The sequence below is a fragment of the Gambusia affinis genome, linkage group LG17 (genome assembly GCF_019740435.1).
Source record: "Gambusia affinis linkage group LG17, SWU_Gaff_1.0, whole genome shotgun sequence".
Taxonomy (NCBI): domain Eukaryota; kingdom Metazoa; phylum Chordata; class Actinopteri; order Cyprinodontiformes; family Poeciliidae; genus Gambusia; species Gambusia affinis.
The window spans coordinates 9,595,580-9,617,177 of NC_057884.1; the positions used below are offsets into that span (position 1 = coordinate 9,595,580).

Below are 21,598 nucleotides of genomic sequence, written 5' to 3' on the forward strand. Positions count from 1 at the left end.
TATTTTTCACTCAAAAGATCTGTGCGAGAAAGGGATCACATTTTCTTTTTCCTGCTGCCGTATTAAAGTACACACAACATTCCTTAAGCCTATAAAACATACTTATCAGAAGCTTCAAACTAGACTGATTTAAAAAAAAAAAATAAAAATAGACCCTCGTTAATGTACTTTACAGAAACAGGAGGAGGGTTTACGTGTCGGATTCTCCTGTAAAGTTGGGGTTGCTGAAAGCCGGCTGAAACAAAAAAGGGGGAAAAAAAAGACAACCCAGCATTAAAACGACACAAATTAAACTGGATTTTTTTTTTCACCCTTATGGAAGCGCTGATTTGTAACCTACCACATCAACACGGGAGGTGGTTCTCGTTGGTAAGCTCAAGCTGCTCAGTTTATATCCCCTCACTCTGAAAGCGTAATACAGCAGTGCAACTACCAAGCAGAAGAAGATGATGGCTCCGATGACGGCGCCGACTACCACCCCGGTATCTGTAGACGCAGCAGGTATGTCAACTTCTGCTGTGCAGCTTTTAAAATTAGATACAAGTACATCTCAAAATGACACACGCCATAACAAAGTGAACTATTGGGAGCAAATGATGGCGCACATCAACAAATTAACTCAAAGCACCTCCACAAGTTTCTGAGGCTCGAAATTGTCTTCCAGTCTACGTCAATAGGCTACACAATTCCAGCAAAGACTGTAACTTAACAGATTTTCTGAGACACTGAATTTTGGGTATTCACCATCTGCAGACCGCACACAAAATTACAATAAATAAAGCTTGGAATATTTTACTCTGTCACGAATCTGTATAACACATGACATGAGTCTCACTTTCTGGAATAAGTGATGACATTTATTGAACTTTATCACAGTATGATTTTTTTTTTTATGTACCTGTAAGCATTCTCCCTTATAACTGGATGTATGAGAACCTCTTCACCTGTTGCTTGATAAAAGCCTGAATTATTTGAGGGATACATTTCACTGTTATTAACTTTGTTCAGGTTTTGACATTGTTTTTATTTATTTATTTATTTATTTATTTATTTATTTATTTATTTATTTATTTATTTATTTTTAACAAACTGATCTTTTTTTTTACGTTCTGCATGACAGAATTCAAGCTGTCATAGTAGAACAAGGCCTACGCTGACACATTAGAAAGAACTCTGCTGCCCCTGGTGGCTTACAGGGATCATCACACCTAAAGCCGCCTGTTCTTTTATTTTAATAGTATATTGTCAATTTATTAGGCCTTCTTTGATCTTCAGCCTACAATATGTCCAAAATATACAAATATGTTTCATACCTTTAGTCTTTAAAATTATATTTTAGAAAAAAAAAAAACAGCCGACTTATCACGTCGGGTCCTCAACAACCAATTTAAGGTGTGAAATCCTCAACTAATGGTTTCTAGATGAGACTAGAATGCCTTGATATGCAAGATATATTATCAAGTCTCACCACTTTGAAGGTCTTAATTTTAAACAGCAGACATGCACTATGATGTTAAAAGAGCCGTATAGACAGCCATCCACTTCATTACTTACTTCCGCCTGTGCTGTCAGTGGGGAAGATAGGATTTTTGCCATCATCTGTTGTGTAATCTGGAAGAAAAGTTCACACACAAACTGTTAAATCAAAAATTAAAAAAACTTTGAATCAAAATTCAAAATCAAAAATCCACAGAAATGACGCGAGGAGCTCCTTACACTGGCGGTGGCGACAAGCAAAGCCTCTCTTCTGCAGGCAGTTGTTGTCATTCCAGTGCCCGTCAAGATACATCTCCACGCAGTTCTCCTCGGCGATATCCCCAGGATGGAAGGCCGAATTGGGCTCACCTTGAGCCCAGTTAACAAATCCCAAAGACGTCTTGTCTGTCCAGCCCCAACCAACTAAAGTGGCAAAACATGTCATATGTACCGGTGAGCTGTTTGCGGGTACTAGACTCTATAAGAAAGAATGATCACTGTTGCTGTTTCTGCTTCATTTCTAACTCACAGTTTCTGTCCCGGGTAAGGCCGATCCAGATGTTGTGTTTTTTAGTGAAGTTTAGGTTCCTGATGAACTCAATCTCTGCCCTGCTGTGAATGGAGGTCAGCTCAGTCCTGACAGACTGGCAGTAGTGTCTGGCATCGTTCCAGGAGAAGCCCTCCGCCCCGTCGTACATGAAGTAACAGTACCGGCCGTAAGGAGCAAAGAAAGGCAAACACTTCCCGTCGCCGGGGCTGGGAGTGGGAGGTGGTTTTACTGCGGACATTAATAATAACGATTTGAGACTTATTGGTATAATTAACTGCTTCAAAAGAAAAAGTACATCCGCCACTCAGGTTTGTTATACCAGAGGAGATCTTGCAGATGTAGGGCTTAGCCTGGTCACACTTGGTATCGTTCCAGGTCCCGTGGAACCAGATTGAAGCATGCATGCTGACACATCCCTCGTCCTGGATGTTGCTGGGCTCTCCTGGACCCCACTGAGTGAAGAAAACTGGCCAGCCGTCTGTCCACATGTAGGAGCCGTCCTCCTGCATCACAACACAGCTGTGGATTTATCTCTGACTTAAATCAGGATGTTGCTCTGCCGTAGGAAATGTGTTTCTACTCTTGTTATTTACTTGAAAGGTCAATGATATGCCTTGAACTTTTGGAGATTTTGTCATCTTACACTCACAAAAAGCCCTCTTTATTCTGACACCTCTAAATAAATTCAAATGTCCCACATAAAAAAAACTTTTTTTGGTCAAGAGTAACTCATAGATTACGTAGATGCATTAGACATGGAGCGAAATATTTCATGCCTTTGATTCTTGTACTTTTTATCATTATATCTCACAGATAATGAAAATCATTGAATTTTGTGGTTGTAATTTGACAAAATCTTAAGTTCAAGGGGTAGAAACACATATCTAAACATTACTGGAGGTAATATTATCTGTTGTAAAACCTTGCGTCTTAATCCGATCCAGGCATCTGCCTTCCCCTGCAGGACGACGCCAGCCACAAAGGCCTGATCGTAGCTCATGTCGATGCTGGCCAAGTTGCCACCCTGCCCCTCGCAGGCCGCCTGAGCCGCATCCCAAGTCGCCGGCTCCTCAATCAGCTTGTAGCAGTTCTGGTACCAGGAGATGTAGTCAGCAGGGCAAGGGCTCTTGGTGGGAGGAGGAGGTTGGATGCTGCTTGCTGATCAGGACAAAAATATTTGGCTGCAGTTTCAAATTGTTGGGAATGCTTTCTAAAAAAAAAAAAAATTTTTTTAAAAAGTGCTTTTGTCAGACTTACATTTCTTTCTGTAGCAGACAAAGCTATGATGCTTGTGGCAGGCGTCATCGTTCCACTTGCCGGTAGAGTGAGTGCGGTGAGTCATGGCCACGCAGTGTTCCTGTTATGTAGAACAATTAAGATCACGAACATGTTTCACGGCAACCTCTAAAAATCCTCAGGAGTTTAAAAGAAAAAGAGCTCACTGTTCCTCCTGCGTTGTTGGGTTCGTGTTCATTCCAGTTGGTGTAGAGCACTGGACTGACCCCGTCGCTCCAGGCGTACTGATTCTCCACTAAGAGATCCGACAGACCGATCCAAGTGGGGAGCTCTAGGTCTTTGAGGTAGCTAGCCACAAAGTCTTGAGGAGAAAAACAAAGAATGAGCTGATAGGCTAATTTAAACATTTTTGCTGGTTCTCTGTGGAGCTTACCGTTCTCATACTGGTTATCAATAATTGCCAGCTCCCCTCCTTGATCTTTGCACCAGCTTCGAGCGTCAGACCAGTTTGCTTTGATGTCATGTTTCTTCCCTTTAAACATGAAGCATTTGTCCTTAAAACGCATCCATCCTGCAGGACAAAAGGACGGAAATGAGTGAAGAAAGACCTGCTTTCTAACCTCTTCAATCATTTATTTCTACTAATCTTTGACCACAAGCAACAGACAATAGAAGTTTCTGAAGAGAAACAATGAATCCGTATCCTAAGGAAAGATCCGCGAACATTTTGATATCTAAAGAAGGATGCTAGAAAGACGGAGAAAATCTTCCTGATGTTGCATTTGTCTTCGAAAGGCGTTACCTGCAGGACAGTTGCCCTCCCAGGGTTGTGTGGGGGGAGGAGGTGTGTGGACGTCTCCAGGGAACTTCTTGCAGACATAACCCGCTCCGGCTCGGCCGCAGTTGGCGTCATTCCATCCACCTTCACAATCCAGAGATCATTGTTCAGTGAGTGAGAAATGTGGGTGGGCTTGCTAAGTTTTCACAGTTAATAGTAGTTAACGGTACCTTGATGTCTGTTCATCTGGACGCACTGTTCCTCCCCGTTGGCGTTGTTTGGCTCCCCCGGTGCCCAGTGAGTGTATGTTAGAGGGGAGGAGTCTACCCACCTGAGAAGAGAAAACAACCAATCTCCATAATTCTCGTACATGAATCTTGTTTCCTTCTATCCCTGCTGGATCTGTAGTTTCCCTCTGTGGGACAATAAAGGCTATTTCTATTCTATTCCATGTTGTCGTCTACCTACATGTACTGTCCACTTGCGATGCCAAACATCCTCATTCCGATCCAGGCTGCAGCCACCTTCCCTGTGCCCACCTGGCAGAGTAAAACATCCGGTCAACATATTTGTTCCTATTTTTCACATCCACAGAAGCCAAAGAAACAAGGCATACCATGCTGTTGACATATGCCTGTTCATTTTTGTTGAGGATGGAGACAAGCATGGCCTTCTCTGCGTAGCAACGCATGATGGCTGTGTGGAAGTCAACTATATCGGTGTCATTGTAATAGTAACAGATGTTGTTGTTCTTCCTCCAGCCGGGGTTGGAGCCACAGTCAGGAGCTGGAAGTGTGAAGGATGCATGAAAACAAATATGTCTTGAGAGAGTATTCATTTAGATGGTTTTCCCCTGGAGGTTAGAACAACTGCTGCATGATGAGGATCGTTTACCTGGGACAGGAGATGGAGGCACTGGGGGAATGATTGGGGTTTTTCCTTTGGAAATCATGCAGATCCAGTCTTGATGCGCGTCACAGTTCAGGTCGTTCCACCAGGAGAACGTCCCGTTATCGCTGCTCACCATCTCCACGCACTCCTCACGACCCTCATGGTTGTTTGGCTCCCCGTGGCCCCAGTTTGTGTGTGACAAGGGCGTTCCATCGCTCCAGGAATAACCTGTGATAAACGAAGAGTCATTAGGTTCTCGTCTCAGATTCCATTTAAAATTCAGATAGAAACACAGTCTCTTCTCACCTCCTCCTGTAGGGTTGTGCCTGAGGCCGATCCACTTAGTGCTGCCTTTACTGTATACAGACAAAAACTCCTCCTCCTCATGATTGTGGATACTGACCAGATTAGCTCCTCTGGATATGCAGTCCTCCTGTGCTGCTTCCCAGCTCTTTTTCTGGGACCAGTCTACATTGTGGAAAAGCTGCATCACATGGAAACAAGAAAATCTGTTCTCCCATGGTTTAAACATTTTATGCTTCCTAGAACAAATTAGGAAAGGTCTAAGGGCCATACAAAGCATGCTCATTACATTTTTTGCACAAAATCTTTCTTAGATAATGAGATTTTAGTCTGACTAGTTTTGCCTATTTTGAACTCCTTTCAGAATCAGCTGTCTTATGGCCGCTTGTCACTTTAAATGCAAATAGGCTGCTGATGGCCACACCGCCCAACTTTATGAAAATGGCTGCGGAATTATACTACTGTACATCTGTGGAAAGCAGAAGTGGCGCCTCCTGTACAATCAACAAGAATATAGAAAGTGTTTTCTAGATGGCAAGTCACCAACTAAACACTTGTATTTTCAGCAGCCATTGTACAGCGGCAAAACCAGCTGATTAAACATGCTGGAGCTCTGCTTAGGTTGCTAGGATTGGGTTGGGTTGGGGTTGCTAGGTAACAGCACAGTCTCAACAATGCTTAGACTCAACAATTGGGAGGTTTTGGAATCGGCTCATTCTTGAATCGGCTCAAGAACATTAATTTATTGCCAAAAACTGCTGCTTGGGCTGTTATTAGAAGCAATTGAGCCCCAAATGGAAGTACAAAAGCATGTGAAAGGTAAATTATAGCTTAAAAATCCTCTTTAAGCTTTTTTTTAAAATCTCTATTTTACTGTAATTATTACCTTGTAGCAGTTCCGGAAGTGGGGCAAAGCCGTCCAGCCGTCAGCGCAGCCCTGAGACGGAGGAGGAGTTGGAGCCTTTGTAGGTGGAGTGATGTCAGGTCTGGCCTTTTCACAGATGAAGGCGTACTTCTCTGAGCACTGTTTGTCGTCCCAGAAACCGCCAATCTGTCCCGTTGTCATAGCCACACAGGTACCATCTCCATTGTCTAATAAAAAAAAACAGTAAATGTTTTCTCATCTTGGTACATGTTCCCTTTCAGGCGAGGTAACAGTTGGTTTTAGTACCTGGCTGGTCTTTGTCCCAGTGAGTGAAGGTCAAAGGTAAGCCGTTATCCCAGACGTAGTCGACCCCTCCGCTCAGGTCTCCCTGGGCGCGCAGCCCCATCCACCAGAAACTGGTTCTTCCTGACAAGGCTACTGTAAAATGGGACTGTTCGTAGCTGCAGTGAAACATGAAAGACATGTTTGGATTCATCTCTTCTAGAGAGTTTTATGTGATACGCCAACACAAGGCAAAGCACTATTTTGAAGAGGAATTAAAATAATATGTGGTTTTGTTTTATTTTAATCTATGACATGTACAAATAGTCAGCTCCTTTGAGTTTGATGCAATTCATCCAACTGCCTAGTAAAAGTTTACTTCTGTTATTTACCCTTGGCTGTCCTGTGGAGAACATTAGTGAATTGTACACCAAATGTCCTGATCTTACCCTAAATGACAATTTAGGGCATGACTTAGAAATTTGCTGTTCATAGTTGGTCTTCATCCTTTTAACTTTACTGAGTTTGCTATTTTGGAAGCAATAATTGGCACAAATGTTTACCCTCCACATAAACCATTGCCACAGCACAGAGGACTTAGTCGTAGTTGCAATAAAAGGTGGTTGAATAACATATTGAATAGAGTGAAAGGTGACTACATACAAATGCAACCAATACTCTAAATTGCGTTATCAGATATCAGATGCGTTATCAGATATCAGATGCGTTATTAGAACCTTGAATCCCCAAGGATTCAAGGTTACGAATACGTTTGCATGGCAAATATTTCTGCCCTGATGAAGATGGCGTTATACATTCATATCTGCTGTTTGAAAAACCACAGATTCATCCTCACATGTCTCCGATGTGCAACAAGACGGCGTCCTGCTCCTTACAGAAGGCTTTAGCATCGGACCAACTCCTGACCGTCTCTTCCATCCAGTAGCAGGAGTAGCCGTACGCGTCCCAACCCTGACATGCAGGAAGAGCACATCTTCCAGATAAACGCACTGCTGCTTTAAAGAACACAGTACAACTGAGACAACAGGAAAAGACGGTCCTACCTGCGAACATCCATACATGGTGGGTTTGACTGACGGGAGAGGGTAATGTGCTTTGGGCATTTTGCATATGTAGGTGTTAAGCTCTGTGCAGGATACGTCGTTCCATCTGCCAGTCTGCAAGAAAATAAATCTCAATTTCCTGCAAAGAATATAAATATTCCCTGTGTGCTGCAGGGATACAAAGAGGAGTTCTCACCTGGTGTAACATTTCAACACAGTCCTCACTGAAGCCATCATGGTTGTTGGGTTCTCCTGGCGCCCAGTAGGTGAAAGTTACGATGTGTTCATTGGACCACATGAACATACCAGGCAAGGCCAGGTCGTTCAGACCAGTCCACACGTCACTGGTGGCTGCAGATCGAAACAATCACACATAGGAAGATTGATCTCTGATCTCCAGCTATACGTTTTTATTTATTTTCTTTCAATCTGCATCCATACCCAGGTAGAGGTAGCTCTCCACCCAGCTCTGCTCCTTCATGGAATGGATGGAAACAAGCTCAGCCCCCAGATTCCTGCACGTACTCCGAGCGGCGTGCCAAGTCTTTTTGTCTCCAAAAGGTTTGTAGCAGAAGTCTCCAAACTCATACCAGTCAGGCCCGGAGCATCTCAGCTCTGATGGCAGGATGATGGAAAAAGAGATTCAGCAGAAAGAATGAAGGAAGCTGGAAACAATCAAACGGATTATGAATAAATCTTTACTCACCCCCGTCTGAAAAAGTATACGACACATCATAGTCTCCATCAAACCTGCAGACAAAAGATTTTTAGCTGCCAGGCCTCATAAGAACTTTCCTGAGAGTTAAAGAATAAAACTTGTGGACTCACTGTCTGGAGATGATGCCGTTCCTGGTGGAGCCGGGATAAAAGTTTTGACCAGGAGCTTTCAACAAAGTGCAGTCTCCTCCGTTCTCGTTGAGAACAACTCCAGCATGGATGGCTGCTGCACAGATGTTTGAGTCCTGTTGCAAAATTAGGTGACAACAAGCAAATAAGAAAATACTAAATAGATTCACCAATACACCAAACATCTTAAAGTGATGCAGCCAATGGGACATAATTACATACCCCACGATATACTGATGTGCCGTACACCAGGTAATCTGTATTAGCACAGCCTGCTGGACAATGCACCCTAAAAATACAGCAAGATTAGAGCATAAATTATAGTCATCCAAATGCTGCAGCATAAATGAAATATTTTGGAATTGACTCACGTCATTTGATCATTGGCAAAATTGAAGTTGGGCTTGTTGGCACATGTAATTGCATCTGTGAAACCAGAGTTAGTTTAGATAAAAATGTTAGAAATTAGAAACCAAAACAATATTTCCAGTGTTCTTTGGAATTAAAAGTCTTATGATTTCCTCACAGTCGGGCGTGCATCCCAGTACGTCAAAGCGGAGCCCTGCCTGGCCGCTGAACTCCAGTGGACGGAGGCGGACGTACCGAGCGGACACAGGGGTGCCCAGCAGTTGGGTTTCAGGGATGTTTCTGTCTGTAGAACCTGGGAAAAACTGCAAATAGTGAAGTACAACAAAGAATGATTATAATAAATATTTAAGCAAAAGCACATTTTTAAATCTTCCAAACTAGAAAACCTTTATTTCATGATAGCTTTGAGGTTTTTTCATGTGGTGATTAAGGTTTATACACTTTTTCAGACTACAATTCCAAAAGCCGGATTTTCAAATCTCAGTCCAAAATTTTACATTTCAAGTGCAAACATAAAAGCTTACACATTTATTACAAACAGTGATCCTGCTTCAAATATGGGGACTGAAAACTGGACAGCTGATGGATGTCATTTTCAGAAGATGAAATAGGTAAATTCTGGAAATACAAATATTTTCTCGCAGCAGATGGAGTACAAACCCTGTCTTACTCACATCTCCATCGGCGGTGTAGTCAGTCCAGCCTGCCCCGTCCATACTGTGCTGCAACTTATATTTGGTGACCCAGTGGTCATTCTGAGGACAACCTTGGATTACAATCCCAGTTACTTTCCTGGTCTGACCCAGGTTTACTTGGATCCAGCTTGAAGTTGCTGAAAGAGGACACACAAGAGATCCTGTTTCACCTGGAAATCAACTCATCCATGGCTCGTCCCTAGAAGTTTAAATTCAACCCTTATTGTCATGTCGAAGAAATGATGTAGAAAAAAATAATTTCAGACCACTTCCAGAGGGCATCCAGCAGGAGTTTCCATTCAAACGGGCTTTGTCCGCAGTGAAAGAACTGATAGAAGAAGAAGCAGAGAGCTGGACGTCTGTGATGTTCCCATCCTCAACACCCAGGCCGTGCAGACACACTGAGAAAAACAGGGCTGATTATAGTTTGTTTTTATGATAATGCATGTGTAATGAAAACATATCAAAAGTATTGTGAAGAAAATGAGGTAATTTCTGTTCTGCAGTTTTTTCACCCCTAACATATTTTTTTTGTCCATTTTATTCTTCCAAAACCACTGTCAGATAGTATTATTATTTGTTATCATTGAAGCAACTTGTGTGCATCATCATGTCATTTGGAAGGGTTATATACTTTGTGGTTTAAATCCAATGTGAATGACTGAATAGTCATTCACATTGGATTTAAACCACAAAGTATATAACCCTTCCAAATGTGAATACATTAGATTGATTTAAGTCATTTGCCATGTAGTTTCTGTTACATTTTCATTTGACATGCATTTAATCAACTAAAATTCACTTCATGTTTATTTTTCTGCAGAGTCATTAAGTAGAGGAATATTGTGTGGGTGTTTTGTGGATATATGGCTTTACTGCAGTATTATATTGTACGTTGATGCAACATTTTCATCGGCTTTATTTCTGGTTTCATTAACAATTTCTCACAATTTCAGCTTGTTCTTTGGACTTTGATTAGGATGGTGTCTGTAGAGCAAAGCCTAAGTTCAAGTGGACAACACTTAGTCAGGATTGGGGAGATATCAATATTTTGTTTCTAAATGTCAATATGGAGTGATCATTCTCATAAAAATGAGAAAAAAAAGATATTACCTTTTTGTTCGCAGCTATATACTATCTCCAGATATTTTGAGATAGTGGGGCAGGGGTCTTTCTCAGCATGGGCGTACGCGAAGCAAAAAGGACGGTTATCGCATGCCTTTCTGTACTGAGGAAGAACTCCTTCGACTGTACAGCTCCCTGTAAAACAGACAAAATCATGCCCATATTTTCTTATTAAATGGTATTGATTACGCAGTGTGTTGTTGTAGTAGCACTGGTCTGTATTTCCAATCTGTTGTAACTCATTTGTAGCAGAACCTTCTGATCCCTCAAAGTGTGGGCAGATGTCATTGCTCTTGCGGCCATAGAAAGCAGACTGGATGTTTATCACGCTTTCCTCAGGGCAGTGAAGGACAGCGGTGGAATCTTGGCACACGATTGCTGTCATGAAGCCTGTAACAAATGAACAAGAGTGAATACTCGGCATATTTAATTGGGAGTGTTCATGAATCATGCTGGAAAAGAAAAAGTACGGAGATGTCCTTTTTACCATCATGTGGTGGAGGAGGCTCAGGTGTTTTCCCTGAAAGGAAGAAGCTCATTTTAGCTCTCTTTTGGCCTGGTTGTAATTCATCAGCAGCATATCAAGCAGCATGCCTCACCTCTCCGCTTGCAGATATATCCTCTCTTGTTCTGGCAGTTGTCGTCGTTCCAGTAGCCGTTGTTAATAAGTATCGACAAGCAGTCTTCACCAAAGTAATCGTCCGGGTTACCTGCGGGGAGCACAAATCTCGCCGTCTGATGTTGTTTTTCAGAAGTAACTCAGAGTTTTCAGTCTCATATGAACCTGCATTCCAGCGAATGTATCTGAACGGAGAGCCATCCATCCACTCCCAGCCTCCCTCTGTGATGGAGTCATGACCCCCCATCCACAGGGAGATCCCGGTGGGAGCCTGCTGGATCAGTCCTGAGATTGAACATGAACATTTAAGTAATTTATTTATTTATTTTTTTATTCACTCTGAACCCAACGACTGACAGTGATGGTGTGTGAGCGCCATATAGCACACCTCTTTGGATCTCTTTGTAAGGGTAGCATGAAGTTTTAAATTATTACAAATAATTTTAGCAACAAGAAATAATCACAACAAAACAATGAAGAAGTCTCCACACACTGAAATATTATAAATAAGTGAGGATTATGTTCACCAGTCCTAAAAGTGTGGTATAAAAAACCCTAACAAAACCAATCTGAACCCGACTCCAAGTGGGATTTGCCTTATTAGTTTTCTGTCAATGCAAACAGACAATCACTGACAGTAACTTAGAAAAATAAATGACTTAAAGCTCTAAATACCCTGTATGAAAGTTTGCTCAAAAGGTTCAGTGATACTGAGAAGGTCTCCTCCCTGGTTGACACAGTCAGCTCGAGCCTCCGCCCAAGTCCTCATTGACAGGTAGTTAAACAGGTAGCAGAAGTCGTTGAAAGGGTCAGAGGTCCACGAGCCGCATTTCTCATTCCATCCTGCAGCAAACGCAACAAGTCAGACATTCACATGCATGTAAACACGCGTTATTATGCGTTGTAGATCTAAGAAGAGCATAACGTCAAGTCAACCTGGTCCAGATGTTGGAGGCTGAGGAGGAGGCCCTTGACCCTTTGCTACAATGACAGAAAGCAACGATTTACTACAAAGGGAGAAGAAAGACGAGAGGAGGCACAAATGTATAAAAGCATCTCACCTTTTTTGCAAACAAATTCTTTCGTGGCAGTGCACTTGTCGTCATTAAGCTTCCCAGGGTCCTGGTGAGTCATTCCCGTCAGGTGAACGCAGTCCTCGTTGTCATGCCAGTTGTCTGGCTGGTTGAGCGCCCATGGCAGGAAATTCTGAGATCATCGGCAAAGAGTGGCACAAACTGAGATGCTGCTCTGATTGTCACAGTCAGCACCTACAGTAAGAAATGGGAGTATGGTGGAATGGGCGACATTCCTTGTGGTTGTGCTACTTACTGCCTCTGATCCATCAGTGTACACAAACTGGTTTTCAACATTGATGTCATTCAAACCCACCCAGGCTTCACCTGGCATGTGAGCTGCAAAGAAAGAGAAAAAAAACCCACACCCAAGTATGTCAACAGACGCTATTCAAACCCGCTGAGACCACAAAACTGCAAAGTGTTATTTATTCAAATGTACAATAGCACAAACATAGAAGAGGATTAGGGTAACTTAAAAAAGAAAATAATAATTTGCTAGAATCAGAATTGTTTGAATTGTTGAGGCACCATCAGGCAGATCTAGTCTTAAAACTCGAATCGATCAAGTAAATTTGGGACAGATTCAATTGCAGGTTTACATTTTGTTTGGATTCCAACATAGATTGACGTAAAATCAGAATTCTGAGTTTAAAGTCAGAATTCTTCTCGTTATGATTTTGAGGCTCCGACTCTTTGAAATTGTAAAGTGAAATCAAAATAATTTAACATTTTCACACATAAAAAAATAAACAGTGTGGGGTTCAGCTCTATTTACTCCAGTACGCCTGAATAAAAACCAGTGAAAAGAGTTTTAATCGTAGTGTAATTTATTATTCAGCTCTTCTGTGAATCTGTCAGAACAGCTGCCCGCCACACTTCTTAGATTTTTTTTTTTTTTTGGTAACAAATTTTGAAAACCATCCATGTCACAATTATGCGCCACTCTTTGTTGGTCAATCAAATCACATAAAATCCCAATAGAATGAACTGAGATTTGCAGTTGTAGCTCAAACTAATTCAAAGGTGTAAGAATATTTATGCAAGGCGCTATGTTTTCTTAAACCACAGTGATTTTATGTCACAGCTGCTCACCAGTGAGGAAACTGAGATCTTCCCCTGAATGAAAGCTGACCAGATGACCCTGCTCTTTGACGCAGTACGCCTCGGCATCTTGCCAGTTTTTCACCTGCTCAGTCTCAAAGTGGTAGCAGAAGTCCTTATAAAGCAAGTATCCACGGTCACAGTGGCCATCTGAAGCAAACAACACCACGGTCACTGGTAGAACTATTACTGTCCAGTATATAGGAAAGAGCATGAAGACTAACTGACCAGGAGATGCAGTTGGTTGAGGGTTCATTCCACCGGTCATCTCACAGATGTAACCCAGACTCTTGAAGCAGTTAGTTGTTTCCCATTTGCCCTCATAGTTCCCTGAAATAAAGGGATTATTCTAGAAGGTAACAAGAGGAACCGTTTATTATAAACGGAGTGACAGAGGGAAGAACCCACCTGTGTAGATCTGGCCACAGTCCCAACTGTGTTCAGTGTTTCTGGGCCAGCCAGTACCATAGTTTGAAAACGTGATTTTACTTTTATCCGACCATTTAAAGTCTCCGTCCTCGTACATATCTGGATGCCGAAAAAGCAGGGAAATAACCGGGAGGGTATATCAGAACTGTATGTTATGGCCTAAAAATTGGCTTTTTAATCCGTTTAGAAAAAGAGGATTCACTCAAAGTCCTAACCTGATAAACCGATCCAGATATCAGGAATGTCTACTTGGTGAAAGTCCGGAAGTTTCCCATTGATGAAAAACTGCTCCTCTTGACTTTATGATGCAAAAGACAAACAAAAAGATGTGTCCCACTCCCTATATATATATATATATATATATATATATATATATATATATATATATATATATATATATATATATATATATGTAATAATAACAACAGCAAAAAAGGAAAAAAATTAACTGCATGAGTTACTAATGCAACTTGGAAGATAGTGGCATAAAAGTAGCAAATTGCCACTTACACCATGGAGACAAGATACAATGTCATGCTACAGGAGTAGAACAATTTTATTCAAAGTGCATAAATACTGAGTGATAAGACTTTCCATTTTGCTCATGCGTCTATAAAGTGAGTCTCTGCATACACCTGAAACATTAACAGACAGATAGAAGGTTACATGCTCACCAAACGCACCAGTGAAACTAGAATTGCTTAGATCTTCAAAGAATGCGGTTTCAAAACGACAACCGTTCCAACCATTTATAGTCCTTTTAGTGAGATGGCAGAGAGTGATTGGAGGTTTCTATGGTTGCTGCTTAATTCTGCTAGTCAACTTACAAAAAAGACAAATGTCTTGTTTATGTCATGCTGCATTAAATTAAAAAACAAAGCTTACTTATATTTTATGTTTTTTTTTGTTGTTTTTTTTAATAAATGAGTTGTATTCGTAGCTGCTTTACTTATTTTGTGTCTCCAAGCTAACAGTGACCATTTTCAACTCATCATGCATGCAACAATGATAATGTTCACGGCTGCAATTCTAACCCACATAGACGACAAACACATTTGTGATTCCATTTTTGAAGTGGAAGTTCTTCATCCTCTACCTGTTTATGAACAGCAGGTGACCCCCCAACGCAGAGCACTTGGTAACAGCTTCATGCCAGGTGGTCAGCTGATTGACGTTACTGACAATCCAGTAGCAGCTGCCATTAAAGCTCTGCCACCCTGGAAGACAGATGGCTGGGTGGGGAGGAGAGTGGGTTGAAGAAGAGGCATCAGGAAAATCCAGACAGTATGAGTGAACCTCCAGAAACCTCATCGCTGGGGGAAGACAAAGTGCTGTGCTTACTGCTGATTAGACGCTTGCACATGTATGGGCGCTCATATCGGCACAAATGGGACCTCCACTTTCCAAATGCTTCTGATGTATCTTTGACCAACCCAGCACACCCGCCGACCTGTGGATCTCTGTTAGACAACTACAGCTTTATCCTAAGTTCATCACATTTTTACAAATAGAAGATGTCTTTTGTGAAGATGGATTATTCTTCTTACACTGTAGAGGTAACCGCCCAGTTGGTGAAGCCCACCGGCATTGCATCAGACCAGGCGAACTGGCTGTTCCCAGGATCAACCTGACATGAAATCTTGTTGCATTTCTGGAGAGACAGAATGTGAGTGTGAATGTGAAGACGACAGTTCATCTTCAAATTCACGTAGCGCTGCGTTGATCGTCTATTTCCAGACCGGTAGGTCAGCCTCTCCATGCATCAACAAGTTCCTCTCACCAGAGTGGACAGACCAATCCAGAAATCCAGATGTGTTGACGACAGCGTTCCCATCACATAGGTGTTTTCTGCCTGTGAGGTTATGGAAACCAGATCTCCTCCCTCCTGCACACAGTCATGCCTGGCTGCTGACCAGCTCTTCATCGTTTCAAACTTAAACTTGTAGCAGTTGGAGCCGTGCTGCCTCCAGCCGCTGGCTAAGTCACACTGGGGGGCTGGATTTGCTGCAAGGCAGGAATAAAGGGGGAAATGCTACAGGTATTGGAAATGTCATTACATTTTACATCTTTCAGAGAAAAATGCTTTTAGGCAGGGAACATCCTTTTTTTTTTTCTGTAAATATCCTCTGCGCACTAATCAACTGGATTAACTGGAACTGCACTGAAATGTCACAAGCCAAAATATCAACAGGTCGTATCAAAACAGAGGAAACGTGTTAGCATTTGCTTGTAGCATTTTTACAAACTTCATCTGAAAACACCATCAGAGTAGTACCAAAGAATGAATTTATTACAGAACCTAGCTATGCCTTTAGAAACAAATGATATTTAGGTGACACATTTAAAATTAAAAGCGTATATTAAAAGTGACGCTTTCACTCCCTTTAAGGAAGCATTGAATTTGGATTCATATCAGCAAATGTTTTGTCTTCAATTGCTTGGTTCAGTGTTGGATTAAAAAATTGGATCATAGGAACATTTATGTTTGTCATTACCTAAGTAATTTTTATCTACTGCAGAAATGTTTAATAACGTTAATTAATGAAGAAATTGATTCTTGACTACATTCGTAGATATTTTTAGGTTTTGCACGCAATTACATTATAAATATTCATCAAATACTGGATCTAGGTCAAACATCACACCACAAAACGTGTAATCAGGTAAAAACTGTTGCAGAACATAGCACCTAAAATATAATTAAAAGAATTGTAAATAATTTTTAAATAAATCAGGTAGAAATGGCATTTAAGTTTTCTTACCATTGATGTATTTGCAGATATATTTCCTCTTGTTGCTGCAGTCGTCATCGTTCCAGTGTCCAGAGTTGTATCCGACCACCTCGCCGCAGTGCTCCACACCATTAAAGTTATCAGGCTGGCCCAACATCCAGAACCTGAAGAAGCAGGAACAGTGTTTTCTTGACAGCTTCGCAAATAAAATCTAGACCCTTGATGTTGCGAATTTCCCTCTGGGATTATTAAAGTATATTCATTCATTCATTTGGGCTTCAAAACGTGAAGCAGTGGTATACATACGATAAATATTCTATAAAAGGCTTCCCGTCACTCCACTCCCAGATGTTTTCAACGACCAGGTCGTTCAAACCGATCCAGAAGATCTCTGTGCCGATTTGTGTTCTCACCCATAACTAGAAAAAGAGACAGAAAAAAATGGCTTAAAAATGAACTTGACACTCACTTTACAATGATGTGTGTTAAAACCCCTCACCCTTTCATGGATGTCTTGAATGCTCATCAGGTTGCTGCCCTGCTCTATGCAGTATGCATTCGCCTCAGTCCACGACTTGGTGTCAGTTGAAAAGAAGTAACATTTACTCTCATACTCCCTCCAACCTTGCCGACACTGGCTGTGAGCTAAAGAGAGAGAAACAAGTGAAATGTGGGAGAGGGTGGAGACTCACTACCTTCCTTCCTCTCTCTCTGAATGTCGGTCGACTCTGATCACTGTCTAGTCTTGTAGTGACTATTAATCTGGAAAAAAGACAGTCCGATCGCTATTTTTAAAGGCAGCAGAATTTCACGAGCCGATATCACAATCGACATTTTATTTTGAGGTATATTTCTATTGACTGGACCATCTGACTGCCACAGTTTAAGTGCTTTTTCCTCTTTTCATTTCCATGCTTTAATGAGAGTTAAAAGCTACAAATAAAATGAAGAATTTAATTTCTGGCTGGCTAAATATTCAAAGCATAGCTTGGAAAAGCGAGATCTTGTTATTGTGCTGCAGCAGCATCTGTCATTCTTGATTAATAAAATCATTGTAAGTATCAGTAAACCAGCAAACATATGCTTAATGGCCTGTTAAATGCATATAAAGTTAAAATGTTTTAAAATCACATTGAAAACATGTTAAGCATGCTTCCAAATGGTCTGTCTTGAGTTCAAAAATCATACTTTAGTTTTGGGATAAAAGACGATTTGTTCATAAATAAAATCCATCTATGCTAAATAAAAAAATAAAAAATGTAACTTTTATTGTGGAATTAAAGAGACATAATTCCTTTGGTTGTCAAAATTAAGAGCAAGGGAAAACATGGCAGTGATGGAACTTTTTATGCATAACCAGGTAAACTTAGTTCTTATGAAAACTGTAAAAATAAATAAATAAAATTAACACTTGAAATACATTGCTAGTATTTCATTCTGTCATAGTTTCAGTGCATTTAGTTTAAAATTACATACTTTTCTGGAATCAAAATTTCCCCCGTTTTTTTAAAGCATTTTTTTTCTGCACTGGTGGTCTTTATTGAACAGTAGTTTGACAGGAATGGGTTAGAATGATAGAAGTGGAAAAAGACATGCTATAAAGGAACTGAGTTGAATTTGGGACAGCTGCGAAATATAGGGGCTCACTAATTTTCTAGACCCTAACTAAACACAGTAAGGACAGAAACAGCTGACATTATTGTCCCAGGTGGAAGTGAAACCCTAGGTTATCTGTTTATAGATACTTAACTTGGGGATTTCAGATATTTAATGAGAAGGAAATGTAATCCTTTTTCTATTCTCCCTACTTTTTCTGTAACTAAATAGAGTAATTTTTGTATTGCGTAAAACCAGATTTTAAAAAACTTAAAACTAGTCTTTTCTACTCTCTTTATTTAAAAACGCTGGTCACTTCCAATAATTCTCAACATATTTTTAAGAGCCTAAAGACCTACTGACCTCTGACCGGGTCGGTTTAGATGATGTTCACTAAATACTCTGACTATTCTACATGCTGAACATCATAGTTTTAGAAAGGCAGTAAATGCTCATCAGTCATAAAAGTCTTATGACCGGTTCTCATTTACACTGTGTCAGCCACAGTGTAAATGATTTTGTTCACTCGAATCTTTAGGTGAATGTTTGACAGACATTCACCTAAATGAATGTTTAGGTGAATCACATGAGAAACATGTGATTCTCAATATAGAATCACATGTTTTGATGACTTTAACTGGTTGAAAGGCCACCTAGGAAAATAGGAAGAGTCAACTCATAGAAGTTATTTATTTTTATTTTTTTCTTTAGTCCATTGCTGACCACTTGTGTTGGTTATCATCCTTAGACAATGACTAGTTTTTTCGTGTTTTGTGTACAAATTATAGAGCAGTAAAAGCCGTTAATATTCTTTAATTACTCTTCATGGCGGTCAGAGTCTCAAGTGATTCCACATACCAGACAAGTTGTCGAGAAATCACAGGGTAACACAAACACACCTAAGAGCACTTCAGACTGCCTTATTAAGCTACCTTGCATGTTTTTGGGTGTGGATACTCTCTGGACCCGGAGTATCCAGAGGGATTACACACATGTACAGGGAGAACATAGAAACTCCAGTCAGAAAGGTACCAAGCTGGATTTGGAAACATACTCAGATGCTGCAAGGCAACAGAGCTAACCACCACACTGCTGCAGGCACATAAAAGCTAAAATATTTAACAACGGTGTTCCTTAGAATGAAACCACTTCTGAATAAGAATCAAAGCGAAGGCACCCATGTAAAACATTTAATCAGAGAAAATCTACAATGCGCCACAAAAAAAAAAGTTTTCAGAGAAAAATTTAAGAGAAAAAAATTGAAATAAACTAAACTGCCCTTGTAATATAAAAAATATATACATATATATATATTATTTTATTTTATTTTTAAATTACAATTACTTATTTGTTTTATTTTTTTTGTCACTTTTGTAACCTGCAGAAACAGACATAAACGATCCAACTGAATCTGTTTCCATTTGTGTGGTTTTGAGAAAGTTTCTGAATCAGATTCAAAACTTCAAACAACAAAATATATTCACACGTTTTATAAAAGAAAGAGATATATATACTCACCACAAGCAAGAAAAGAAGCAAATACGAGCAGCTTCAGAAGAAAGCTTCCGTCCATTATTTAATTTGTGTGTTTGGCTTTCACGGTGATTCCCTGTACATCCTAATGTTGAGTTGTTGTTCTTTTTTAGCCTCCCTGAGCCTATCAGTGTGTGTTGTGCTGAATCTCCAAGGGTTCAGACTTCTGAGCATCTTCTCTTTGGTTCTCCTCTTTTCAGCATTTGTCCAGAGTCCAAAGACTGAAAGCAATAAAGCAGAGATGAAAAAACAAGGCAGTGTGCAAAGGCATACTGTCATAACTTCGCAAATTGAGGATGATCTGATTCGAAATTCCAAGAATGGATTTTGTTCTATTAAAAAAATCCTTAGAATTCATAAATCAGCAAGAAAGAATAAAAAAAATTACTTTATGCGTAAAATAAAACAATTTGTGTTTATTTTCTTAATATTCTTCTTTTGTCCACATTACTCGATCTTTCATTTACAAATAAACTTACTTTTCAAGAATAATGTACACTTACCTCAGCAAAACAGTTCTGCACACCCTTGTTGCAAATTGCTAAAAGCTGATAGAAAGTAACTCAATCAGAGCAACAGATAGTGTTCTCAGAAAATTACAAGGCTGGATTTATAAGGGGAACTTTAAACCTACAGAAAGTAAAATACTGTAAGTTTTTTTCCCCTCAAAACTCCCAAGTCTTTGTTGTATGCAAACAAATAATAATAATAAAAAAAATTATACAATGTAATTACAAGACGATTGTAGGAGTAAACATACTTTTGACAGGATTTCCCAAAAGTCCAGAAGCCTCCACATGTCAGACACCAATAAACTTAAACTGCTCAGATCAGCTTCCACCTGTTATTTTTTAACAAGGCTTCATAAAATGCTACAAAACATTTAAAATGAAATTTTCATTTATACTTCATCCGACTTCACTTCATGGATGAAGTGTCTAGTAATCTATTAGCGAGGAACTTTTCCGGAAAACACAAGAGAAGTTTATTTCTCTCCTTCTCTGAAAGGAGAAATTAATTTCTCTCCTTTCAGCTTTTGTACAAAAAGACTGCACTTACTGAACGATGTTTGTCTTTTGTAATGCAAAGATTTGACAACTATATTCAAGCAAGGTCCTGTAGTACAACTTTTGCTGGATACTTCATCACTCCTCATGTGAGAAATCACAGAGCTAATTTAAATTTAGCTTCCTGAAACAAACCATGTGCTTTTATTATAGTTTTAAAAAAATTCTCAGTGGGGTTAAGATCACAAACCTTACATGACTTCAGGTGTTTGTTTACAACTATTGTCTAGTTGGAGCACCAAACTGAGTCCAGGTTTCAAACATCTCACCCAAAATGTCACCCTCAGATCAAAGAAAGTTGGTTAAGACATCCAAGAATGGGTTGGATGAATGGGTAATTGTTTGGCTACAATGAAATGAAGAATATTTGGAGGAGTCATGGTGAGGCTGCTGCACCAATTGTGAAGCACAGTAATGGCAGCATCCTGCTAATGGTCTGTTGCTCTGCGGCACAACGTGAAAGGAATAATGAAGGTGCAGGACTACTTTTAAAATATCCAACTTCACCCAAAATAAACAAAATATGTTTGAAACCGGCACACCCTTGGGTTATTTTTGGCAGGACAAGTTCCCCAAACACAATTCAAAACTGGTTTTGGATTAAATACACTGGTTTAACACTAACTTGCAGTAGTTGTTGGCCGTATGGCAGGAATATTTCATAGTATTTTTTGTTTTGTTTTTAAACTATCAATTGTACTAAAATGACCCTATAAGAGTTTTTTTCTTTTCTTTTTTTTACAAAAAACAAAACAAAACACAGCTCTGGTTAGTTTCTCGGACATTCAAGGACTTAAACATGACTTAAACATTTTCAATGTGGATGAAAGAATTTTAATGAACTTTAAAATTAAGAATTAAGTGCACACATTTGATGCAACTTTTCTCTAATCCACACAGGTTTGAAAATGATACATAGGCTTAAATATACACAGACTCAGTTAAAAACGGCTTTTAGCAAGTTG

The 21,598-nt window shown here is 40.1% G+C and overlaps 1 protein-coding gene across 2 annotated transcripts; it reads right to left on the minus strand.

Moving 5' to 3' along the window:
- Window positions 1-54: 54 nt before the first annotated feature.
- Window positions 55-19,769, minus strand: LOC122846854 (macrophage mannose receptor 1). Of its 2 annotated transcripts, XM_044144077.1 has the most exons (50): window positions 19,552-19,761; window positions 16,937-17,082; window positions 16,744-16,856; window positions 16,468-16,601; window positions 15,486-15,709; window positions 15,253-15,356; window positions 15,047-15,165; window positions 14,802-14,937; window positions 13,921-14,003; window positions 13,685-13,804; window positions 13,505-13,606; window positions 13,268-13,426; window positions 12,429-12,511; window positions 12,161-12,305; window positions 12,036-12,080; window positions 11,775-11,942; window positions 11,265-11,384; window positions 11,080-11,190; window positions 10,968-11,000; window positions 10,736-10,870; window positions 10,469-10,615; window positions 9,622-9,756; window positions 9,335-9,492; window positions 8,818-8,962; window positions 8,663-8,717; window positions 8,514-8,580; window positions 8,274-8,407; window positions 8,152-8,195; window positions 7,887-8,060; window positions 7,642-7,796; window positions 7,446-7,559; window positions 7,238-7,353; window positions 6,406-6,560; window positions 6,121-6,326; window positions 5,238-5,415; window positions 4,935-5,159; window positions 4,657-4,826; window positions 4,509-4,579; window positions 4,271-4,371; window positions 4,065-4,184; window positions 3,696-3,833; window positions 3,469-3,623; window positions 3,284-3,383; window positions 2,949-3,184; window positions 2,346-2,529; window positions 2,006-2,254; window positions 1,717-1,899; window positions 1,555-1,611; window positions 341-486; window positions 55-235 (listed from the first exon to the last, which is right to left on the minus strand). In XM_044144077.1, the coding sequence occupies exons 1-50, from the start codon at window positions 19,604-19,606 to the stop codon at window positions 191-193; spliced, it is 6,498 nt and encodes a 2,165-aa protein (XP_044000012.1). In that variant the 5' UTR covers window positions 19,607-19,761; the 3' UTR covers window positions 55-190. The 2 variants fall into 2 exon arrangements, with proteins under 2 accessions (XP_044000012.1, XP_044000013.1); XM_044144078.1 differs by lacking the exons at window positions 55-235; window positions 341-486; window positions 1,555-1,611; ... (1 more) ...; window positions 2,006-2,254; window positions 2,346-2,529 and having other exon boundaries at window positions 2,966-3,207; window positions 19,552-19,769.
- Window positions 19,770-21,598: the final 1,829 nt, after the last annotated feature.

Coding starts and splice junctions, on each gene's coding strand:
- LOC122846854 (XM_044144077.1), bottom strand. CDS start 19,606: ATGGACGGAAGCTTTCTTCTGAAGCTGCTCGTATTTGCTTCTTTTCTT. Junction 17,083..19,551: donor TGCTTCTTTTCTTGCTTGTG/GTGAGTATATAT, acceptor CTCTCTCTTTAG/CTCACAGCCAGTGTCGGCAA. Junction 4,372..4,508: donor ATCGCAAGTGGACAGTACAT/GTAGGTAGACGA, acceptor TTCTCTTCTCAG/GTGGGTAGACTCCTCCCCTC.